The sequence below is a fragment of the Zerene cesonia genome, chromosome 14, assembly GCF_012273895.1.
Source record: "Zerene cesonia ecotype Mississippi chromosome 14, Zerene_cesonia_1.1, whole genome shotgun sequence".
NCBI lineage: Eukaryota > Metazoa > Arthropoda > Insecta > Lepidoptera > Pieridae > Zerene > Zerene cesonia.
In genome coordinates this window covers 7,352,248-7,374,333 of record NC_052115.1, presented here as the reverse complement: position 1 = coordinate 7,374,333, position 22,086 = coordinate 7,352,248, and the positions used below count along the sequence as shown (strand labels likewise).

Below are 22,086 nucleotides of genomic sequence, written 5' to 3'. Positions count from 1 at the left end.
ACTAAGGACCGCGGGGGCGCTACTCCCCGTCACCTCGCCACAAGGTGCCCTGCGGGCTTATTATTATTATTATTATAACTACGGTTGAAACCGCGCATCATAGCTAGTTACATTTTTCTGTTTATCACGTTTTTTGCTTACCGTGGCGAAGTGAACTTACATTTTTTATATTGCATTAATGAAAATGAAATGAGTAAATCGATAAAAAAATTGAATTAAAAAATACATAGACAGATATTTAAACTCACAAATTTGTATTTTTAAAAGTTTTTCCATTTCTCTCAAGACAGTCACCGATTGTTTCAATATTTTTGTGTTATTCCAATTTTTATACTCAGCGTATTTAATTTAAGTTTTAATAGTAATAAGTAGTTGTATTATTCAATTGTCTTTGGAGAAATTGTATTTTTTACCGCTACCAACGTCCAACCACAGTAGCATTCTGCTACTACTATTTTCATGCTACTATTTCACACCGATCTAGCCGTGGCATCGACGTGGAGTGTAATCTTACCCCGTGCGGACCGACGCAGTTCGTGCCGAAGCGGATTCGACTCCCACAATAAATTATCGGCTCGGCTTTGGCGCCATTCTTTTTGTATATTACTTATATCTGTAATCTGTATATTCATCTACAGACCTAATAAACCTAGTTTATAGTCAACTAGCTGCGCCCCGCGGTTTCACCTGCGTAAGTGCGTATCCCGTAGGAATAGCGGGATAAAAAGTTGCCTATATGTTATTCCAGTTGTCCAGCTGTCTACGTACTAAATTTCATTGCGATCGGTTGAGTAGTTTTTGCGTGAAAGAGTAACAAACACACGCACATCCTTCACATCCCAAACATACAAACTTTCGCAGTTATAATAGTAGTAGGATAGGATGTAGCACCGCATTTGTGTACTAACACCAAACTACTCATATTATAATATCTACTAACACTATAACTGACTAGCCTAGACTAGTTCGCCCGGACTTCGCCCGTGGTACATTTCTCAAAGTATCATATAGCACTCGGGAATAATGTAGCTTTCTTTTGGTGAAAGAAATTTCAAAATCGGACCAGTAGTTTCGGAGCCTTTAGGGTAGGTTACAAACAAACAAAAAAAAATCCTGTTTATTACATTAGTATAGATAACTGACACTCATACACGGTCACGCGCTTTTATATTTAATTCGTATTCATGCACTTTCAAATTTACGTAGAAATTTTTTTTCTGTATACTTTTTTAAAGAGGAATTCATATCTATTTTATTTTTTATTTTAATTACTATGTGTACATGCCACAGTTAATTTAAGCTTTTATGAGCGTCATCGATAATTAAGTAACTACATAATAAAATGCCATTTTGCTTGCGCATGCGCAGGTACAAGCAATCTTTGCTGTAGTATCACTTAGTAGACTAATTACAGACACTTAAAACATTCAAGTGAATAAAAATTTTGAGAAAGTAGTTAATTAATCATCATCATCATCAGCCCTTATATGTTCCCACTGCAGGCACACAGTAATATAAAAATATGATATTTACTCATATTACGGTTCACAGATTTTATTAATGTTATTTTTTATATGATAGATCAACTGAGCTGGTGGTTCGCCTGATGGTAAGCGATCACCACCGCCCGTGAACATTCGCCGAGATAGTACTTATGCGAATGCGCTGCCCGCTTAATGGGGTAAGGGATAAGGAAAAAATGAACGAGTGGAAAGAAGTAATGAACTGGGAAGGTTGAGGAAAAGGAATCGGCCCTCCGACTCCCCTACTCACTGTACGAAACGTATTATGATTCTAATTCACGTCAGTTTTATATATGTTATGTATGTATGTCATACCTAACATAAAAAAATGATTCGAACCTGTGATGATAATAAAATCTTCAATTAAAACTTCTCACCCGGATATTGTGCTACTGAGAAATAATTTCATAATATGTCAACCCTTATATAGCCTTTGATTATTATTATAATATTTCTACAATGTGCATCCGAAGATAATTCACGTCATAATAAATCTCAGTTAGTCAGAAAGCTTCCTTCCACGGTATTGATATAATATGCTTGAAATGCGACCGTATTTTTATAAATACAGTAGCTGCGCCCGTAGCTTTACCCGCGTAAGTCCGTATCCCGTTGGAATATCGGGATAAAAAGTTGCCTATATGTTATTCCAGTTGTCCAGCTATCTAAGTATCAAATTTCATTGCGATTGGTTCAGCAGTTTTTACGTGAAAGAGCAACAAACACACAGACATCCTTACAAACTTTCGCATTTATAATATTAGTAGGATAGTAGGATAGGATGTTCTTTCTTTCGCACTTTGTGTTATTTCCTATAAGGTGTGTTCAATAAATAAATAAAGTATCATTCATTCATTCATTCAAATATAAAGCAAACAAGCAGTGAAATAGATTCTGTACTATATCATATATATGCTACGTTGTTTGATTTGAATTATGTTATAATATTACAATAGAATTAAATATATTTTTGGTATACAACTACTACCTGTACTTGATTAAGTCTAATTTGAGCAAATTTTGCACATCGCCATATAAATAAAACAGGGGAATACAGGGATTTAATATATTAAATAATAAAACCAAAACCTCATAACGAGTCGAAATAGTCTTAAAGGGCATAAATTAAGGTCGAATTTCGACCTCTCACTGGCCAGCTACTAGTTTTAATTAAACACAATAACATACTCGCCTATCTCGTTAATAACGTTCACACCACAGATATTCCAAAACAAATCCAATTAAAGCGTATTAGTACATTGATATTATACCCCAATGTCAGGTCACGCATGCTGCAATTAAATTACATCGGAATTCGGTAAGTGAACTTGCCAATCCTTGCTCTGAGAGCACCAATCAAATGCTCCATACAACACAGCACGTGTTGTGATGATCCGAAATATCGTCCAACCAACTGTAGTATAAAACCTCGGTGAAGATGCACTATGGTACATTTTACACGCAACAACCAAGGGAGCCGCATCAACATGAAACACGTTAGTTTTGTGTCTAATATTATAGTGTAAAACCCTAAGTGCCAAGTGTGTTTGTGCTGGTGCAAAAGTGTTGTAATGTTATCTTATCATCTCGATGAAATGCATTAGATGTCAAGTTATTTCACTGTTTTCGAGATGCGATTGAGCTTGTTTATATGTTGTTCAACAAATGATTAGTAAAAAAGAATTACGTTTGAAAACCTGAAGGGAAAGTAATTTAGAAGCGAACTAGGAAATTGATGAATATATCTTACATTCGAAAAATGTCGCGTCCGATAGAATCTTTAACCTTTAGTTAAAACTCAAATATCCACAATTCCTTCAATTTAATTTTCTTCATCAATAACATGACCTTTATGTTTGTTCGTCTCTACCAAGTCTTAGACATTCAATTAAACATTATAAGCCTATACCAAATAACTCATACTATACGCATCTCATAAATAATTAAATTTACATATTATGTTTCACATTTAATGCTATCGATGATAACACATGACTGAAGTTTATGTCATTTCTTACTGGCTCACGAAACCAACCTTAGCAAATGTCACGATATTCAATTCGATTCTAGCGTGAGCAATAAATTCTTTAAATTTTCAGTACATTATTTTGGCCCTCGCTTCCATTGCTGCTGCCGCGAAACTGGAGAAGGTTTATTTGCCGCCAGACGTGGCGTCTGCTAGCGGTGCCGATGCTGGTCTTCAAACCCCATTTGAACCGTCAGAAAGCCAATCATTTGGAGGGCAAAGGCAAGGGTTCGGAGGGCAGAGGTTTACGAATCAAGACCAGTTAAGTCTGAACTACAATAGGCAATCAGAGCGATACGCAAACCAAGCTGAGATACTGAGATTTGAAAATGAAATTAACCAAGATGGATTCAGATATGCTTATGAAACAAGTGATGGTACTAAGGCAGAACAAGAGGGTAAGTTGAACTCTACATAATTTCCTTGATTTGTCTTTATCGGTCATGTTTTATCATTATCTAAGCAATAAACACAATTAACAAAATTGGGTTAGTTCATAATGTTGTTACGCTGATAACTCCGAAACTATAGAACAGTACGAATTATAACCACATAAGTAACTCTGTCTGTAAAATAAACTGGAATATTGGACCAGAACTGTCTAACATTTCTTTTGATTATGCGGGCCGACCCGGCGCAAAGAAAATAACAACAGCTCAGCTCAGCTTTTTAACATTACGATACACAGTAAACGTATTTAATACACTGTCTATCTTCACTTATCCACATCAACAATGAGTCTATAAATCTCAAACTCAATTTAAAAGTCAAAAATTTGTAACAAAAAAGCCTTATAATGGTTTACTTACTTGCGGGTTAAGAAAAAAATTGGGTCGTGAAATATCACAAGATATTTAACTAAACATGCAAGTTCGTGCATTCACGTTAATTTCCTTTAATTTTTGTTCCTATTGACTATTTTGGATACGCAAAAACATGCCAAAATCGAAAAACTAATCACCAGTATTTATACGCTTTTATTAGCTTCATCTATGTCTGCATTTTTCCATTTAACTGACCCCTTTAGAGTCGATTTTTACCCACTTTAACTCTGTTTAAGAGTACGGGAGACCGTTTAGTAAATTCTTTCATAACTTTAAAAGCGTTTTTTTTATATAAGTTTTTATTCCTAACTCTAATATCACTTCTCGAGGTAAAATCCATCTTCATCATCAGCCCATATGTGTTCCCACTGCTGGGACACAGGCCTCCTATGAGGATTCAGGCCATAATCCACCACACTGGCCAAGTGCGAGATGGCAAATGTCACATGTCGTAGAATTTTTGATGTTTGGACATGCCGGTTTCCTCACGATGTTTTCCTTCACCGTTTTAAGCAGTGGTGATGTTATCCACATGTGCAGATAAATTGAAAAATCAATTTATTTCCTGCACGCTCGCCCGGTCTCGAACCCCGACTTATCGATTTTGAAGTCCGAGGTTCTCACCACTGAGCCACCACTGCTCTTAAAATCTATATTATTGATGGGATTGGGTACAATTTAGCCCGATTTGAATTTTATCATGCATTTATTGAGTCTTATGTTGTTTTAATATTGAGGCAATAATTACATTCAAAACAACTTTAACGAGGCAAACCTATCTGCATTTGCATCTACGAAATTATATTAAAATTCATTAAACTATAATTTTGTGTGTGTTCATTGCGGTCGTAAATATTATAAAAGCTATGGTTTTATTAGCTTGAATATCTGAAATATGTAAAATATGGTCTTTATGTGATGAATTATTGTCCTAAAAAGGTTTTAATGTGCGTAATGTTAATAATCGGAATTAACGTTTAGAATTTATTATTTACTCACCTACTATTGACTTTGTCTAAAAATTAGGAATTATATAATAAATAAAGGATTATTTATTTCGCTTATCAAGGATCGGTAACAATACAATAATATGTTAGTTTTCTTGTAATCTTGATTTTTTGAGGATTTCCTTACGTATACTCTGTAGAATCATACGTGAAAAAGTTTATTCATTTCATCGTGATTTTTAGTTTTTTTTAACCACAGGAGGATCTCTGAAATCTCTTTAATGTCTTGTTATCACATCTTCACGCTTAATACACATGAGATGTCATTTTATGTAACAGGTTACTTTATAAAAACGATTCACTTATACATTTTGCAATGTTACATAAAGTTGAAGCCCACTCAAACACGTAATTAGAGCCTATGTCTTGACAGAGCTTTCAACACAGCAACTTTACCTATTTTGAATGGACATTTTACTCTTAACAGAAGAGCTCTCAATACATGCGTCTTATAGATAAGTTCGCTGTCAAATTATGTGATGGCAATTTGACATTTATGTCATAATATCATTATGGACGATAGTTACGTGTCGATTTTTCACGGTTGTCGGTTACGTGTGGGGTGTGGCGTGAAATGATTTATAGTTGCTTCCGTTCAAAGCACTTGTATTGACAGAGAGGTATAATATTGCACAAAGAGAATAGTTCTTTTTCTGTCCATCCCAATTTGGTTTGTTATTTTTTATACGTTCTAGTGATTTAGCAAGTTATCTTCTTATATATAAAAATCAATTGCTGTTCGTTAGTCGCGCTAAAACTTGAAATAGGCTGGGTCGATTTTGATAATTTTGTTTTTGATGCATTCATAATAGTCCAGGGACGGTTAAAAAGGTAAAAAATACGGCTAAATTTTTCGAAAAAAGGTCAATGGCGTTGCGTCAAGTCAAGTTCGCCGGGCCAGCTAGGATAAAATAATAATAATAAGCTTCACCTTCTTTCTACCTTTCTTGTGTTTTAAAAGTAAATAATAATAAAAATTTTTCATTTGCAAATCCTGTACCAATTAGATTGTTAGCTCGAACATGATAATCTCGTGAGCTATAGGACCCATTTCGATGAAATTTAGTACATAGTTAGTGAGTGACCCAAGAATGGATATAGAATAGTTTATGTCCCGAAAAGGAATTAAAACAAGAATCAAGACAATTAATATATTTTTTTATAATATCATTACTACACACCGGGAGGGATACCGTGACGTCTTAAAGCAGTACTAATTACAGTGCATGAAAAAGACAGAGCTATAGGTCTTCTAGTGCCATCACTCTCCCACTCTGGAATTAGTACTGTTCTTGGTCGCCATGGTAACGTATACGTATGAAAACATTCGACATAATAACAAATTCTTTCAGGTCGCGTCATTCCCGGTTCCCTCCCCGAGCAAGGCTCCCTCCTGGTCACCGGCTCCTATTCCTACGTAGGTGATGACGGCAAGACGTATACCGTCACCTATGTGGCTGATGAGAATGGTTTCCAAGCGACCGGTGATCACCTACCCACTCCGCCACCCGTTCCTGAGGCCATTTTGAAAAGCCTACAACTGATTAACTCTAATGGTAAGATATTTAAGAAATGAGTATTGTACTTTTCCCCTTTTGCCTTAAATTCAGCCTGATAAGCCGACTGATTAAAAATTTCGTTAGAATTCGAAACATAATGCGGTTTCTGAGAGATGGAGGTATGCTAACACAAACATGAGTTAAGGCTAGTATTAGAAAAGAAAGATTTTCAACAGTTGATAATAAGCTAATCGTTTTTTTTCACTATTTTCAGGAATTTACAGCAGTCAAAAAAGTAGTTATGATGCTGATGCCGGCTTATAAATTTGTTTATTATTAGACTGAAATTAAAAATGTAAATTAGCTATTACGCGGGCAGAACACTTTGCTGCAAAATTTGACAAGGCGCTTTTAATTTTAATATCCTTTGACGTTGCGATTAATTTGTCCCATTGATTCAATTTAAAGAAATCATTTTTTATTGATTGTATATAAGAGAAATTGCTATACATTTTTGAAAATTGCCCAATTCATGTACGTCAGTAAACAACGGTTTTGAATTAAAATACAACAAAAACGATTACTACATAAATAATTAAATAAAGGTACCTACTAATACTTTTGTTGTATTTTAATTGACAATTAACAACAAATCTAAAAGTTTTTGTTTTTTTAAATAAAGTTTATTGTTATAACTTACGTTTGTATTTCACTGCCTTTATAAAAAAATGGTACGATTGATTTTGGTGGTCTGTAATAATTTCCTTTTTAATTAGTATCATTTAAATATTTAGGAGTAACAATTTAATTATAAATTGATTTACTAAATTGCTATTTTTGTGTAAGCCACTTCAAAATTTAATATCATTTAAAAATTCCTTGTGGAAAAGTCAATGTGTATCATTTTCAATAACCAATTATATAATTAATGGAAGAAATGGAATATTAGCAAACATACCATAGCTACTTACTAGCTAAGTTTTATCAAAATGTGTTCTTAAGTTTTATCGTTATACATTATCAATCAATCCAACTCACAGCCATAATAATAGCCGTAAAAACTTGCATTAGACATAAATATATATATTATAGGTGTGATTACAGGTAGGTCCAGCATTATAATAATTATTTATCTGTTAACTTTTAAAGGTCTTACAACAGGTTATCCTTAGGTGATCAGAACTGAACATATACACGTTATTATCGTCAATTGATTTATGTTTACATGTTCTCAAATGTTACATTGTCAATTTGAAGAAAATCTTCGTGAAATAAAGTGACATTTGAAGGACAAATTATTATTCTAACAGAGTAATTTAAAACAATGTAAAATTTTGGTCGATAGCTCTCCCCACACGGTACAAGTCGGGTACATTTTACGAATTTACGCATAATTTTTCTCATAACAAAGTCACGACTCAAATAAACTAAAGCTATGCTATGGTAAACTTCCAGTCCATTACTTTTATTCAAATATGTATAAATAAGGATAAGTAAAATCCTCAGGTACCTGAACTTATATAAGTTCCTATAAGTTATAAGTTATATAAATATAAGATATAAGTTAGTACTTATAAGTTCTGTTTTACTATTATTTCTCTATATATTGGCATATATATCTCTCCACGAACAATGTAACGGATATAAATGGATTAGAATCAGAGAAATTGTCATCATAATTATTAATTTCAAAGAAAATTCAATTTATCAAGATATAATTTGAAGCGTAAGAATCGTCATAGCAAATGACTATCACTCTCCTTCCAGCTTCAAAGAGCCTCGCCTACGCCTACGCCTCTGCCATTGACAGCATCCTTGGTACAGTGGTTAATGCGTGAGAGTAAAACCGAGGGGTCTTGGGTTCGATTCCCGGTGGGGATACAGGGTCTGGTGGGTCTGGCAGGACGTAGATTGCTGATCACCTGTTTATCCACGAAGAAAATCGATGAGTTTAACGGATGTATATCATCTGCCCCATACCCCACTAGGGAACAGGCGACTTCACACTTAATTGCACACACATTAAACAAAATAATAAAATGGATACACACAAACAAACTAAAAAGCGTTAAAAATAGGCAACCTTCTCGTTAAGAAGCGATATCTTCCAAACAAATTTATAAATCTTTAGCTCTTTGTTCTACTATAATTATAAATGCGAAAGTTTCTGAGGACGGACGTAAGTGTATGTGTATGTTTGTTACTCATTCACACAAAAACTACAAAACCGGTTGCAATATAATTTAGTACGTAGATAGCTGGACAACTGGAATAACACATAGGCAACTTTTTCCTGATATTCCTACATACAGATTTGGTGAGACCGCGGGGCGCGGCTCGTTCTTTACATTAGCTATGTCTATGAGGATAGATGACGTCATCGACCTTGGCGCCACTTATAACTGCAACATTTAGGAATTTGTCACGCTTGTGAACTCATCCATCAACGCAATTATGATCAGATTTAATTATTATTAATAGCAACAATGCACACAGTACGAGAACTAATGATGGGCGATATGATCTGTACCATTCTGTAATGATTTTTATTAAAACCCGTTAGTCATAAATTTATTTTTTGATGTAATTTATCAATCAATCAGAGCGAACAGATGACGTAATAAATGGGTCAATTTAATTGTTTTCTTTGATAAATCTATTTGAAAGATTACCTAAGTTACCTAAGCTCTGTATGCGGAAAGAAATAGATACATGACATAATTTAATGTTTTTGATTCTATGTAGTATTAAGTACAAATATTTGAATTTGCAATAAAACAAACAACACGACGATTATTTAATTCAATTTCTTTAAAAAATACTGTCAAACTAGTCCCGCCACGGGCTTTTTCCTGCTTTTCTTCTAAGCTTTCATTACATCCATTAAATTTGTATGTACATATAAAATTAAATCAAAATAAATCATTGCCATAATATTATTCAGGAGATAATTTTGACAGTGCGTATAATTCTCAGTATTTGATACTTGACACAGCTGTTAATAATAAACCATATCATTTTCTGGGAACACATTAATGCTATAGAATGCAAAGATATCTTCAGTAAGATTTATTGAAGGAGAATTGATATTATGGGACCCTTAATTTGACCGATAAAGATCGATATGACATTAATTAATAACTATATGTACTAGCTGTTGTCTGCAGAATCGCCCGTGGGGTCATAATGCATTTTCATTGCACAAACTTTCATCCCATACTTTATAATTTTCAGAAGGTCTACATTAAGTGGCATGCGAAATTTCAGTCAAATCGGTCTAGTAGTTTGGGCTGTGCGTTGATAGAACACTCAGTCAGTCACCTTTGCGTTTTATATATCGCTAGCTTTTGCTTGCAGCTTCGCACGCGTTACAGTAAAACCAGTTTGCAGTAAAACCCCTTTTGTCCTCAGTCTTTTACTTTGTTATTATACATATAAACTTCACTCTTGGATTACTTAATCTATTCAAAAAAGAACATTAAAATCTGTTGCGTGATTTTCAAGTAAGAACCATATAAACACACACGGAGCGTGACTTTGCTTTATACTATTTAAATGATACCCATATAAGTTATCTACTCATTACCTAAGAATTTTAAAATTACATCACAATATCCTCACCATACTAACGAATCGTCAGCTAGGACAAATATATTTTATTGTACGTCACAAATCACATTTCCATGTAATTATAAATCTATATTTTCCTCAAAATCATACACGTAATAATAATATTTACGTCAGTGATAGGAAAAAGGAATTTGAATACTAGCTCATGTATATATATAACGAGACATTACGTACGTATTCAAATATTAAAAACGATAAAAGTATTTACACAAAAAAATAACAAAATATTTCGAATTTATCCTTCACTTTATACATATGCACAAATTAACTCACGAGCTTAACTAAGTGAATATCTTACAATGATTGTACTATTTAACCGTTTTCAAAAAAGCACAAGAAGTTTAGAATTATAAACGATACTAACTAGCATTACGAGCTTCAAATAAACTGTAATAATTCATGCATGGGATCAAATGATAATCATTTCCTATCAATCACAAAAAGAATGTGTTTTTTTTTTTTTTTTTTGTTCTGTTCATCGGCTCAATACACCGATCGCCCTTTCTACGTGAAATTTAAGCTAATTTTTTGCTAACTTGTATTTGCGTGGAATAAAAATAGGTAAAAGAAAATCAGATGTTTTCCGACAAAGCACATTAAAGTGAATCTTCTTTTCTTAGATATCAAAACTTCTAAGCAGCATCTCTTTGCTTTCAATTAACAACCGCTGAAACAATTTAAGTATAACTCAAACCTGTAAAAGCCTTTTGTATCCTTATAATGTAATAATACTCTTACAAAATTATATTTCAATCCCTGTAACTTTGTATTATGCAATAAAGAATAAATAAATAAATAATACTTATACTAACAAACACATGAGTTGCTTTTATTTATTTTCGTATATAATTTTAAATTAACAACGCTGCGAGTGTTCGCATTATCAGGAAACCTTGTATTTTTAACAGTTAGGGCTTATATGTGGGCCAGATATCAGCAGTAAAACCTAGCCCGTCTGGGTTAAAGTGATAAGGAGTTACAGCAAAAAAATGTATAAATTTTTCATGCACAGTGCCGCATTGCGATAAAATCATATTTATACTAGCTGTAACCCGCGGCGTCATTTGCGTAGTACCTAAAAAAGCCTATGTACTAATCTAGACTATAATATCTCTGTACTAAATACGTATGCGGGTGACAGCTAGACATTACGGTGTATGTAAGAAGGAAACAAAACTGCAAATAAAAGAAAGCATATTTTACACACCTATGTATAAAGCATATGCTATCGTAAAAGTGTAAACTTCGTTATATTACAATCTCCTGCGATATTGTAATCAGACGAAAAATTATAATCCACAACATGGGTACCGCTCACAAATTAATAATATTTTTCGGTAAGTAATAATCTATCGATGTGAAACGGCTACATTATGGAATGGGATACTCGTGTAGTGGGTTAGGTTAGGTTCGGTTCTTTAAAAATCAATACAGCAATAGACGTCGATTAGTAAACTTGCATCTGGTATATGTTTGGTAACCGTAAATTTTCGGCAAAATACACAACTGGAGTCGGAGGCACGTTTCCTTTCCCTTACTCTTCCCATTCCCTACTTTACAGACGTCAATCCGTTCCTTGTCCTTTACCACTTAAAAGCGGGCAATGTATTCGCCGAGGCACTACTGAATGTTCACGGGCGGTGGTGATCGCTTACCATCAGGCGAACCACTAGCTCAGTTACCGCTATGACATAAATAAACTGAGATATTCGTATTATAGACGAACGAATAATAACGCGTTATTGCAAGCTCAGATCACAATTTCGACAATTTGCAAACTCGCGAGTGAGATTTTAATCTAACGGTTTCAACGATCTTACAGCAGCACACATCTCAAGACCTCAATAAGGACATGCAAATGAAACTAGACCAAACAATACATAGTAACAAGACTCAATTGAAGGGATCATTGATTTACCGTTATTTAATAGTTAGTGATTTAGGTTGTAACGCACATGGCGTTCGTGACGCGGGCCAGTTTAGATGTTTTGTGAATGAACTAGCTTTTCGCATATTTGACCGCGAAGAGATAGAAAATCCTAGGGATGAGATGTTTCGTCGTAATAAAAAATAGCATATGTCACTCTCTAATCCTTTCATCTACACCAATTAATCGTAAGCGGAGTAAAAATCCAAAAAGATATTTATAAAAATCCAGTTTGGATTTATGTTGACATTGTACTAATATTAAAAACGTTGTATGATAGATGTGTGTTGCTCTTTGGAATCGTGGTTCGGAATTTGACAATGGGCTACTTGCTTTTAATAGGTTCATCATCATCATCAGCTCATATATGTTCCCACTGTTGGGACACAGGCCTCCTATGAGGGTTCAGGCCATAATCCACCACGCTGGCCAAGTGCGGGTTGGCCGCTTTTAATAGGTTAAAAATTGTGAATCTCGAATCTCTAATAAGCGGTCATAAATATGTTCTTGTAGATACCCAACAACAAAAATAACCATAGTAAAACGATAAGAACCAAAATTAATATTAATCATCTAAAGTCTTCTACTTCATAATTACCTCTAAGTAGTAGGTAAAAACGCGCGTTTCCGCCGCGTTTCGACCGCTAGCTAGCGAAAAACCTATGAACAAAATATTGGTTTATTTCGTCGTAACTAAATTGACGTTCAAAACCTACACTGACTCATAACTGGACTGTATTTATATCAAGTTAGCTTAGTGCTTAGTGCGTGCTCGCGCCGGCCGGCTTATGCTTACTGAAATAGCATTTAGAACTTAAACTTAGTGAAATATAATATTCAGAATGAATGGTGTCATTGTGTGCGTTATGTGTGTGTTGATAAGCTTTGTGGTTGCGTTTGTGAGTATTGTTTTTATTAATATAAAATTGTTATATGTTGGTAGTTTAAATTTTTTTTATAGAAAATGTAAAATGCCGTAATTAATATATAATATATGTTTAATTTTTATGAAATAAATAATCAAATTATTATAATATAATTTTACAGGAAATTTCAAAAAGGTTTTCCTTAAAAACTTAAACAACGCATGGTTAAAATATAGCAGGAATAGAAGAAATTAATATATTAATTAAAATTTATTGTCAAACGTAAACTCGAGCAGTGCATCAATTTCTTTATACTTTTTCATTAGACACAAGAAAGTTTCTTATAGAGAGAAAAAGGTACCACGAGTGAAGCCGGTGCTGACTGCTAGTTTTTAAATAAAATGAAGGAATAAACAAAAATATTCTAAACTATTTTGCATGCTTATGTTTGTTACTCTTTCACGCAAAAACTAGTGAACCAATTGCAATGAAATTTGGTATGTAGATAGCTAGACAAATGGAATAACACATAGATAAATTTTTATCCCTATATTCCTATGGGATACAAACTTACACGGGTGAAGCCGCGGGCGGTTATTATTATAATCTTAAATCTGAATTCTGGTTCTGGGAGCATCTGGTCTCAGAATTAAAATGTATATATAAAGACTTTTTTATGAAATTTTGTGCCCATATTTATATAGCGATTTTGCGATATTCGTTTTGTACTTTTTTAATAATCCTACGTATCCTACTAATATTATAAATGCGAAAGGATGTGTGTGTGTATTTTTTGCTCGTTCACGCAAAAACTACCCAAACAAATGCAATGAAATTTGGTACGTAGATAGCTGGACATCTGGAATAACATATAGGAAACTTTTTATCCTTACTTACGCGGGTGAAACCGCCGGGCGCAACTAGTACCTTTATATTTCTATTATGCTTACTAATGTGTTTCGTACGGTGAGTGGAGGAGCCAGAGGCCTATTTCCTTCCCCTAACCCTTCCCAGTCCAGTCCTTCTTTCCAGTCATCAATCCTTTCCTTATCCCTTATTCCATATAAGCGGGCAGCGCATTCTCAGTGGTCTGCGAATATATATGGTGATGAACGTTTACCATCAGGCGAACCACCAGCTCAGTTGCCCGCTGTGACATAAAAAAAAATTCAAATAATCCCATCGAATTAGATGAAGTGATCAATGAATGAAATATAATACAATAACGTTTTGAATGTCTGTGCCTCTGCGCATGTTCATGGGTGGTGGTGATCGTTTACTATCAGGCGAACCACCAGCTCAGTTGCCCGCTATGACATAAATATTTCTATTACTACAACCATTTTTACGAACAAACATCGTCAATATCGCAATTTATATATATATATATATATATATATATATATATATATATATATAAATTGCGTGTCACATTGTTTGTCCGTGATGGACTCCTGAACTATTTGACCGATTCTAATCAAATTTGCAGACCATGTGCAGTTTGATCAGGAGAAAGATGGGATGGTTTATATTACTCAACTGCATATTAATGACTACCCGGGCGGAGCCGTATGCGGCTATTGTTATATATGAAATAAAGTATATTTTGTAATCTATACTTATGAATATGACAACAAAGGATAGTTATTATATGCGCAATTGATAGGAAATCTCTTTCATTGATACATATTTATACTAATATAATAAAGCTGAAGAATTTGATTGTTTGTTTGAACGCATTAATCTCAGGAACTACTGGTCTGATTTGAAAAATTATTTCAGTGTTAGATAGCCCATTTATTGAGGAAGGCTATAGGCTATATATGTACCACGAGCAAAGCCGGGGCGGACCGCTAGTACACAATATTCATGAAGGATAAATCGATTATAAGATAAGATAAATTTCAAATAGATATAATAAGTTATTCCTAGCACGCCTTCTGCCCGCACCACCGCGTATAGAAAGGAAGAGATACAGGAAGAGATAGAGAAGGTGTAATTTTCGAGATTACAACTGCCCTATGTCCTATCTCATGTCTCATACTATACCTGTACCAAATTTAATCCAAACCGATTAAGTGATTTAGGCGCGAAAAAGAGACGCACACAGAGTTACTTTCGCATTTATTATTTTTCCTCACATCATGGCTTATTCTACAAGTTCTCCTTAAAACTACTGTATATATGTGTATGTGAAATGTCTACGCTATTAGGTTCTAGTACATTTATAGAAAACATTTTATAGGCTATCTGGTATTGAATAATTTAACAATATTACGTTAATTTTATCACTCAATCACAACCACGGATAAATTCCAAGTATTCCAAGAACAATGACGACATCTGCGAACCCAGCTGATCTCATAACACTGGTCATTCAAAACGTTATTGTATTATATTTCATTCATTGATCACTTCATCTAATTCGATGGGATTATTTGAATTTTTTTTATGTCGTAGCGGGCAACTGAGCTGGTGGTTCGCCTGATGGTAAACGTTCATCACCGCCCATATACATTCGCAGACCTCTGAGAATACTCTGTCCGCTTTAAAGGGATAAGGGATAAGGAAAGGATTGATTGGAAAGAAGGAATGGACTGGGAAGGGCTAGGAGAAGAAAATAGGCCAAGAAAATTTTACGTTTCTAATTTAATTATTATAAAAAGATATTTGTGTATTTGTATGTGTTTTTGTGATCATTATCTCGTATAGAGTTGAGGCAATAATCCACCATGCTGGCCAAGTGCCATCGAACTTTTATTCTTGAATATAATCCTCACGACACTTTACTTTTTTTTCGTTTTGTTTTGAGCAATGTGGATCTTCCGCAGATATACTAAATTTTTGCCTATATGCTTGCCTGACCCCTGATTTTGAACTCCCGACTTTTAGATTATAACGCCCGAGGTTCTCACCACTGAGCCGCCACTGCTTTAGTCTCTGCTCTCACCTCTGTGATGCTTTCATACAAAAACCGCTGGACCGATTACAAAAACTCTTTCTCCATTAGAAAGCTGCAACTTCACTGAGTGATATAGGCTATACATATATCACGGGCGAAGCCAGAACTGCTTGTTACGGATAAATTTAGCAACGTAAAAACGGACATACGGAAAACTATAATTCCTGGCATTGTTAGAACCCTAAATGGAACAATTATATTTTATTAAAACTACTATTGGATTATCTACTGGTGTTATAACAAATAACAATGTTATATCAGTATTGTTCGCCAACGCATGTAATTTAGGGATTATAAAAATGTTTATCATCTTGTCGATTTGAAATTTAATTTTAATATTGTAGTAAAATATATCATTGTTTTATGTAATGCTAACTTTATTATCCTAACTACTAATAATAATCCTACTATCCTACTAATATTATAAATGTGAAAGTTTGTAAGGATGTGTGTGTGTTTGTTGCTCTTTCACGCAAAAACTACAGAACCGATTGCAATAAAATTTGGTACGCGGATAGCTGGACAACTGGAATAACACATAGGCAATAAATAATAGACACTTTTTATCCCTATATACCAACAGGATACAGTCTTACAGGAGCGCAGCTAGTAATAAATAAAATGACAAATAAAGGCATTTTAAACGTGTTTTATGTGTTAAATTTTTAATTTTTCATGGTGACAATTAATATAATGAAGAAATAGTGTTTAAAATTCGTTAAATGCTTATTTGCGAAAAATCTAACGCAATATAATACAATACACTTATTAGACAAACATCTTGAAATTTTGTATCTTATTTTCTTTCCTTAGAGTTTAAAATGGATTAGCACTAAGTCTCATATAAATAAGACTTCAGTCATATATTCCATCCATCTAAATCTTAACCAGGTCAATAACGTTATTTTCAGAAACCAACTCGAGTGCGCCATACACCGACCACCACCCACTTAGCACACACTCCGAAGAAAATCGAAGTGACGATACCAACCATGGTGCATCTAGACATAAAACTGACCAAGAAACTGGCCAAAGAATTCAGCTTCAAAACAAGAAAAAAACTGAAAAACATCGTCAAAGCTATCATAAGAGATGCCAGCGAATTATTCAAACATAAACATTTGAATGCAACTGTCAATTTTAAATTATTGGACGTCAAATTCTTTAAAAATAATAGAGCGGTGACAATGGACGAAAACGCGACGAATTATTTACGGAATTATTGCGACTGGCAAACTGAGAAAAAGAAATTGAAGAAGGAGCTGTATTATTCCGTACTGTTGACCGGTTTGGACTTGTTCTATATTAAAAATGGAAAGCCTGTGCGAGGATCGACAGGTACTTATAGCATATAAAATATAATAGTTTATTTACTTAAAAACATCGACTTGTATATTAATATATAAAAAATTAAATGATTGTTTTACAATGATGTGTACTGTTGCAAATTTGCTAAGCGAGTTAAAGGTACAGATTTCCATTAAATTGGGAATACAATTTAATTATGAACTATCATTAAATTGAAAGTAAAAATTATGATTTCTCAAATTTAATCTATAGCTTCTTTTAAATTAGAGGTTCGCTGTATGCTTAAAAGTGGTATATGTTATAAAATAAATGATAGGGATAAAAGATAAGTTAAACTACCATTTTTAAAAATAGTATAATAAAGAGTCAGAGATATAGGCAAGCTGCAAAAGGAAAGTAAAGGAATATGGGAAATGGTTCCTGGGAAAGATTACATGTTGTACATTGATGACAGTCCCATACTAAACAGACTGGCCAGTCGTTACTTTCGAAGTATTCAAAACGTTATTACAGTCATTTTTATTTAACTAACAAGTAATTGTTCGTGATAATATTCTTCCATTTTCCTCGATTTCCTATGTGACACCAATGTAGGGTCACGGATTTATAAGTATCATGAATTATAAAACAGGAAGTTACTATAGTATTTACTTGTGCGCGATTTTACGCGAGTATTATACGTTACACGCTCGCTGTAAATTGTTCGAAACGTCGGGTTAATAATATAATGAATAAATCGCGTTCAAAATCCGTTTAAAAGTTTTTAATATCTAATAAGTTACCAGCTCTGCTCCATTCACAAGTACAACTTTGAGACATTTGCTTGTTGATTTGGCGAAATTCCCTGTGAAAATAGCAAATAAAATATGCATTTGATTACAAAAATTTATACTTGAAGGAAAATTCCGTTCCAGCACGCAGTTACTCAAACGGTGTCTGCAGCTTGCGGAAGAGTTGCGCACTTCTGGAATGGCAGTCGAAGAACATGGGTTATTTACTCGCGCATGAAGTAGGACATAGGTAAAGATTATTTCATTTCTTCATTGAAATGTGCTTTTTCGTGTTATTTTTATATCCATACTAGCTTTTCTTACTAGCGCGGCTTTGCCCGCGTAGTCGCAGAAAAGATAGGCCCAGGATTTTCCTTGAATGTTCCCGTTCCCGCGGGATTTCCGGGATTCAAACTTTCCTATGACCGTCTCCTGTTTCTAAGCTACCTCTGCACCAGATTTTTAGCCAAAACAGTTAAAGCGTTCTTGAATTAGTAACTAAAATCACATTCTTTTATATATATAGGTAATTAGATAGTTAAAAGTTTTATAGATAAATAAAAAATCTCACAGAATTGATAAAGATCGAAAAATTTAATGAAAACCCCACTGAAAACAAGGGCGACAATATGTTTTACAGAATTTTTGTTTAAATATATAAAATCTTGGTCTAAGTAGGCCTTAGGTAATACAAGGTATTAATATGTATTAACAATATGTGGTTATTATTTATATTAATATTAAAACATATTTGAAAAATTTGTTCTAGTCGAAAAAATTAACAAAATAATAGTACTAATTTTAATGAAAGTTGTAATAAATACACTATGCATAAGATGTGAATACAGTTTACGGACCCTCAGCTATTTCACTGTTAATATAATTAAACATACTATAATCGAACCAAACAGGATTAACAGCTCAGACACATTCACTTTGAGGCGGAGATTTTATGAACATTACTAGATTAGACGGTTAATTAGAGAGGTCTAGGTACATAGTTTATATCGCGTTTAAAATCCGTTCAAAAGTCTTTAATTTCTAAATAAAAAAACATATATAAGAAAAAGCAATGTTTTCTTTCTGGTGTATATCTATATAAAAGAGAATCCCTATTTCGATTGGTCATGCCATCACGCGTGAACAGCTCGACCGATTTCAAAAATTCTATCACCATTAAAAGGCTGCAATCATACTTAATGACATAAGCTATAAATGTACCACGGGTAAAACCGGTGTGACCAGGTAGTCAATAATAAAACAAACTTACAATAGAAATTTAATAGTCACTCATTAAACACGAGTTTTGGACTTTTTTTTAAGATTAGTTGTAGAAACATCCTGATAAGAAGCTATTATTTACAATATATCAGTAATAAAGGCTATATTTTCAAACAAAGATTTCAAATTTGGTATATCTTATGCATACTAACTGTGCTGTTTTTCTAAATATAATATATTATCAACTACTGCATGTTATGCCGACAGCACAATTGATGAAAATATTTAAATAAATTAATATTGTTTACGTTATTTGGAACTATAAATTGATTATATTTAATTAATGTTTCAGTCTTGGCGTACCCCACGATGGATATCCTTTTAACAATTGCAATAAGTTTAAAGGCATTATGGAGACTCAGTACGACCCAGCAAGCATTTCAGACACGTGGTCTCCTTGCAGTCGGGTTTCCTTGGAATTCTTTATACGGTAATGAACTTAATAATTTTGTTTTAATATTATAGGTATAGCTATAGAATTGTTAACAAAAAAATTGTTTATTTTGACTCATTAGTTTAAAATGTCACTTAAGAACCACATGACAGCTCTTTGGCATCATTTTTATATACATATTACATATTATGTAAAATTTATATTATTTTAAAAGAGCAACTTCAGAGTTTATTGTTTCTCTTCTCTGTAAAAACTGCCTTCCGAACCGGCGGTATATGGTAAAACTATGTTATGACGATTCAAAAGTGCTTCTATATGAAGTCCAATTAAATAAATAAATGTTTGAGTTTGAGTTTGTAAACAAAAGATTGAATTTTTAACAGACTTTCCCAAAATACTTAGGTTACTTATTCGTATATCGAAGGATCTTAAACCGTTGTACTTTTTTTCGTCTTGCCTCTTGATAACTCCATGGGCTTTCAGAAGATAAGCGATAATATTTTGTTTTTAAGAGGAAATTGTTGTCTCTCAGTGTTGTTCTAAAATCTGGAATGGTACCTTCCACCCAGGAACGATATAACTTTTTTGTAGAAACAATAATTTTTTATCAAATAAACTATCGCCTTCATCGTTAGGAATATTATAATTGATAATAATTATTGAATTATTATTTAATCTAGTATCCATTATATATTATCTATATCCACTAAATAGAAAAGGTGTTTTTTAAACTATGAAAAATCTACACGAACGATTTTAAAAGTTAACCATTAAAAAATAAATTGAAAATTATCCCGAATTATCCCGAATCAGCAGCAAGCAAATATGAAGTCATATTAGAAAGCAATGTATAATGATAATTATCTTACGAAACGTATGATTTTAGGCTCAATACCAAAGAAATAGACTTTGCTATTTTATTTTTGTAGGCGTAAGTTATTTTTGTTTTAATATCTGTGTAGGCATTTCATCATGGTTTCATCCCATTAAATAATGAACTTATTATATTTTTCCAACTTAAAATTTACTTTTGATACAGTCCCGACATATATTTGTTTAAATTTACATACCCTTTTGTGAATCACACACGTTTCGGATGATTTTCAACCGAATTAAATAAAATGAAGAGTTCTTCTATTCAAATGTTGTTTTGGTGTTTGTTAACTTAGAACATACGACTGTTGTTTATTTGGAAGCTGTTGCCTTCCGTGTGGTCTTATTATCGTCTAGTTCTGACAATTTGAAGGCAGTTTAGTACATGTTTAAAATAATTATTCAAATGACTATTAATCTGTTAATAAAATTTGTTTTATTACAGGAGCAAAAAGGCTTGGTGTATCAAAGAGAGTAACCAGCAGTTGGAGTATAAATATGTTTAGTAATTACTTAGTACTTATTTTGTGTGATACTAGATTAATAAATATTATATAGGAACATGACAATTCTGTTTTTATTCACGTGATACAATTTTAAGAAAATTACTCAAGTGTGTTAGAGAGTTTTTATGAAAACAACAAATTTATACAAAAAGAAGTTGTCTGTCTATTACAATCCAATTTTAAAACAACAGTACAGTATATACTTTGAATTATGTACAACATGTAACTAACAGAAAATCCCCCTTACCCTCCACGTCTCCCTAATGTAAATTTCCCACGCAGGTTACCGCCTGAATACAGCCCTCCGGCTCTCTCAATGGAGGGGTCCATTAATGCGAGAGCCCAAGCCGAAGTTCGTGATCCCCATCAAGGAGGACGCTCATAAGCATGTCGCTACCAGGGTGAACCTGCAGTTCACTCATGCGCTCGTACTTAGTGTAATAGCGCTTCAGGCTAACATCGAGTATCACAACACAAAAAAGTGAGCAATTGTGCTCCAATCCTTAGCTCAGCTTGCCCCGCCATCTGATCCCTCGGCCTGCCACCTTTTATCCTACTCGGGGATTCATATAATGGTAATTTTCGCCTACAACTCTTCAGACATTCGCAGACATGGCCAGCCCAGCTCTGTTATTTTACGGGTCATTTTAAACCGATTCTCTCCTCATTTTTGCTTAATATTCACAACAA

At 33.6% G+C, this 22,086-nt stretch overlaps 2 protein-coding genes across 2 annotated transcripts; both read left to right on the top strand.

Annotated features, from left to right (window-relative positions):
- Nucleotides 1-2,973: 2,973 nt before the first annotated feature.
- Nucleotides 2,974-7,486, top strand: LOC119831831 (endocuticle structural glycoprotein SgAbd-2-like). Its single transcript, XM_038355374.1, has 4 exons — nt 2,974-3,019; nt 3,623-3,947; nt 6,733-6,936; nt 7,154-7,486. Exons 1-4 carry the CDS (start codon nt 3,011-3,013, stop codon nt 7,201-7,203), a joined length of 588 nt encoding a protein of 195 aa, XP_038211302.1. The 5' UTR covers nt 2,974-3,010; the 3' UTR covers nt 7,204-7,486.
- Nucleotides 7,487-13,188: 5,702 nt separating this feature from the next.
- On the top strand, nt 13,189-21,456 carry LOC119831840 (A disintegrin and metalloproteinase with thrombospondin motifs 16-like). The gene is made up of 5 exons (XM_038355386.1): nt 13,189-13,335; nt 17,176-17,602; nt 18,487-18,592; nt 19,916-20,053; nt 21,336-21,456. The coding sequence occupies exons 1-5, from the start codon at nt 13,279-13,281 to the stop codon at nt 21,394-21,396; spliced, it is 789 nt and encodes a 262-aa protein (XP_038211314.1). The 5' UTR covers nt 13,189-13,278; the 3' UTR covers nt 21,397-21,456.
- The last annotated feature ends 630 nt before the right edge of the window (nt 21,457-22,086 follow it).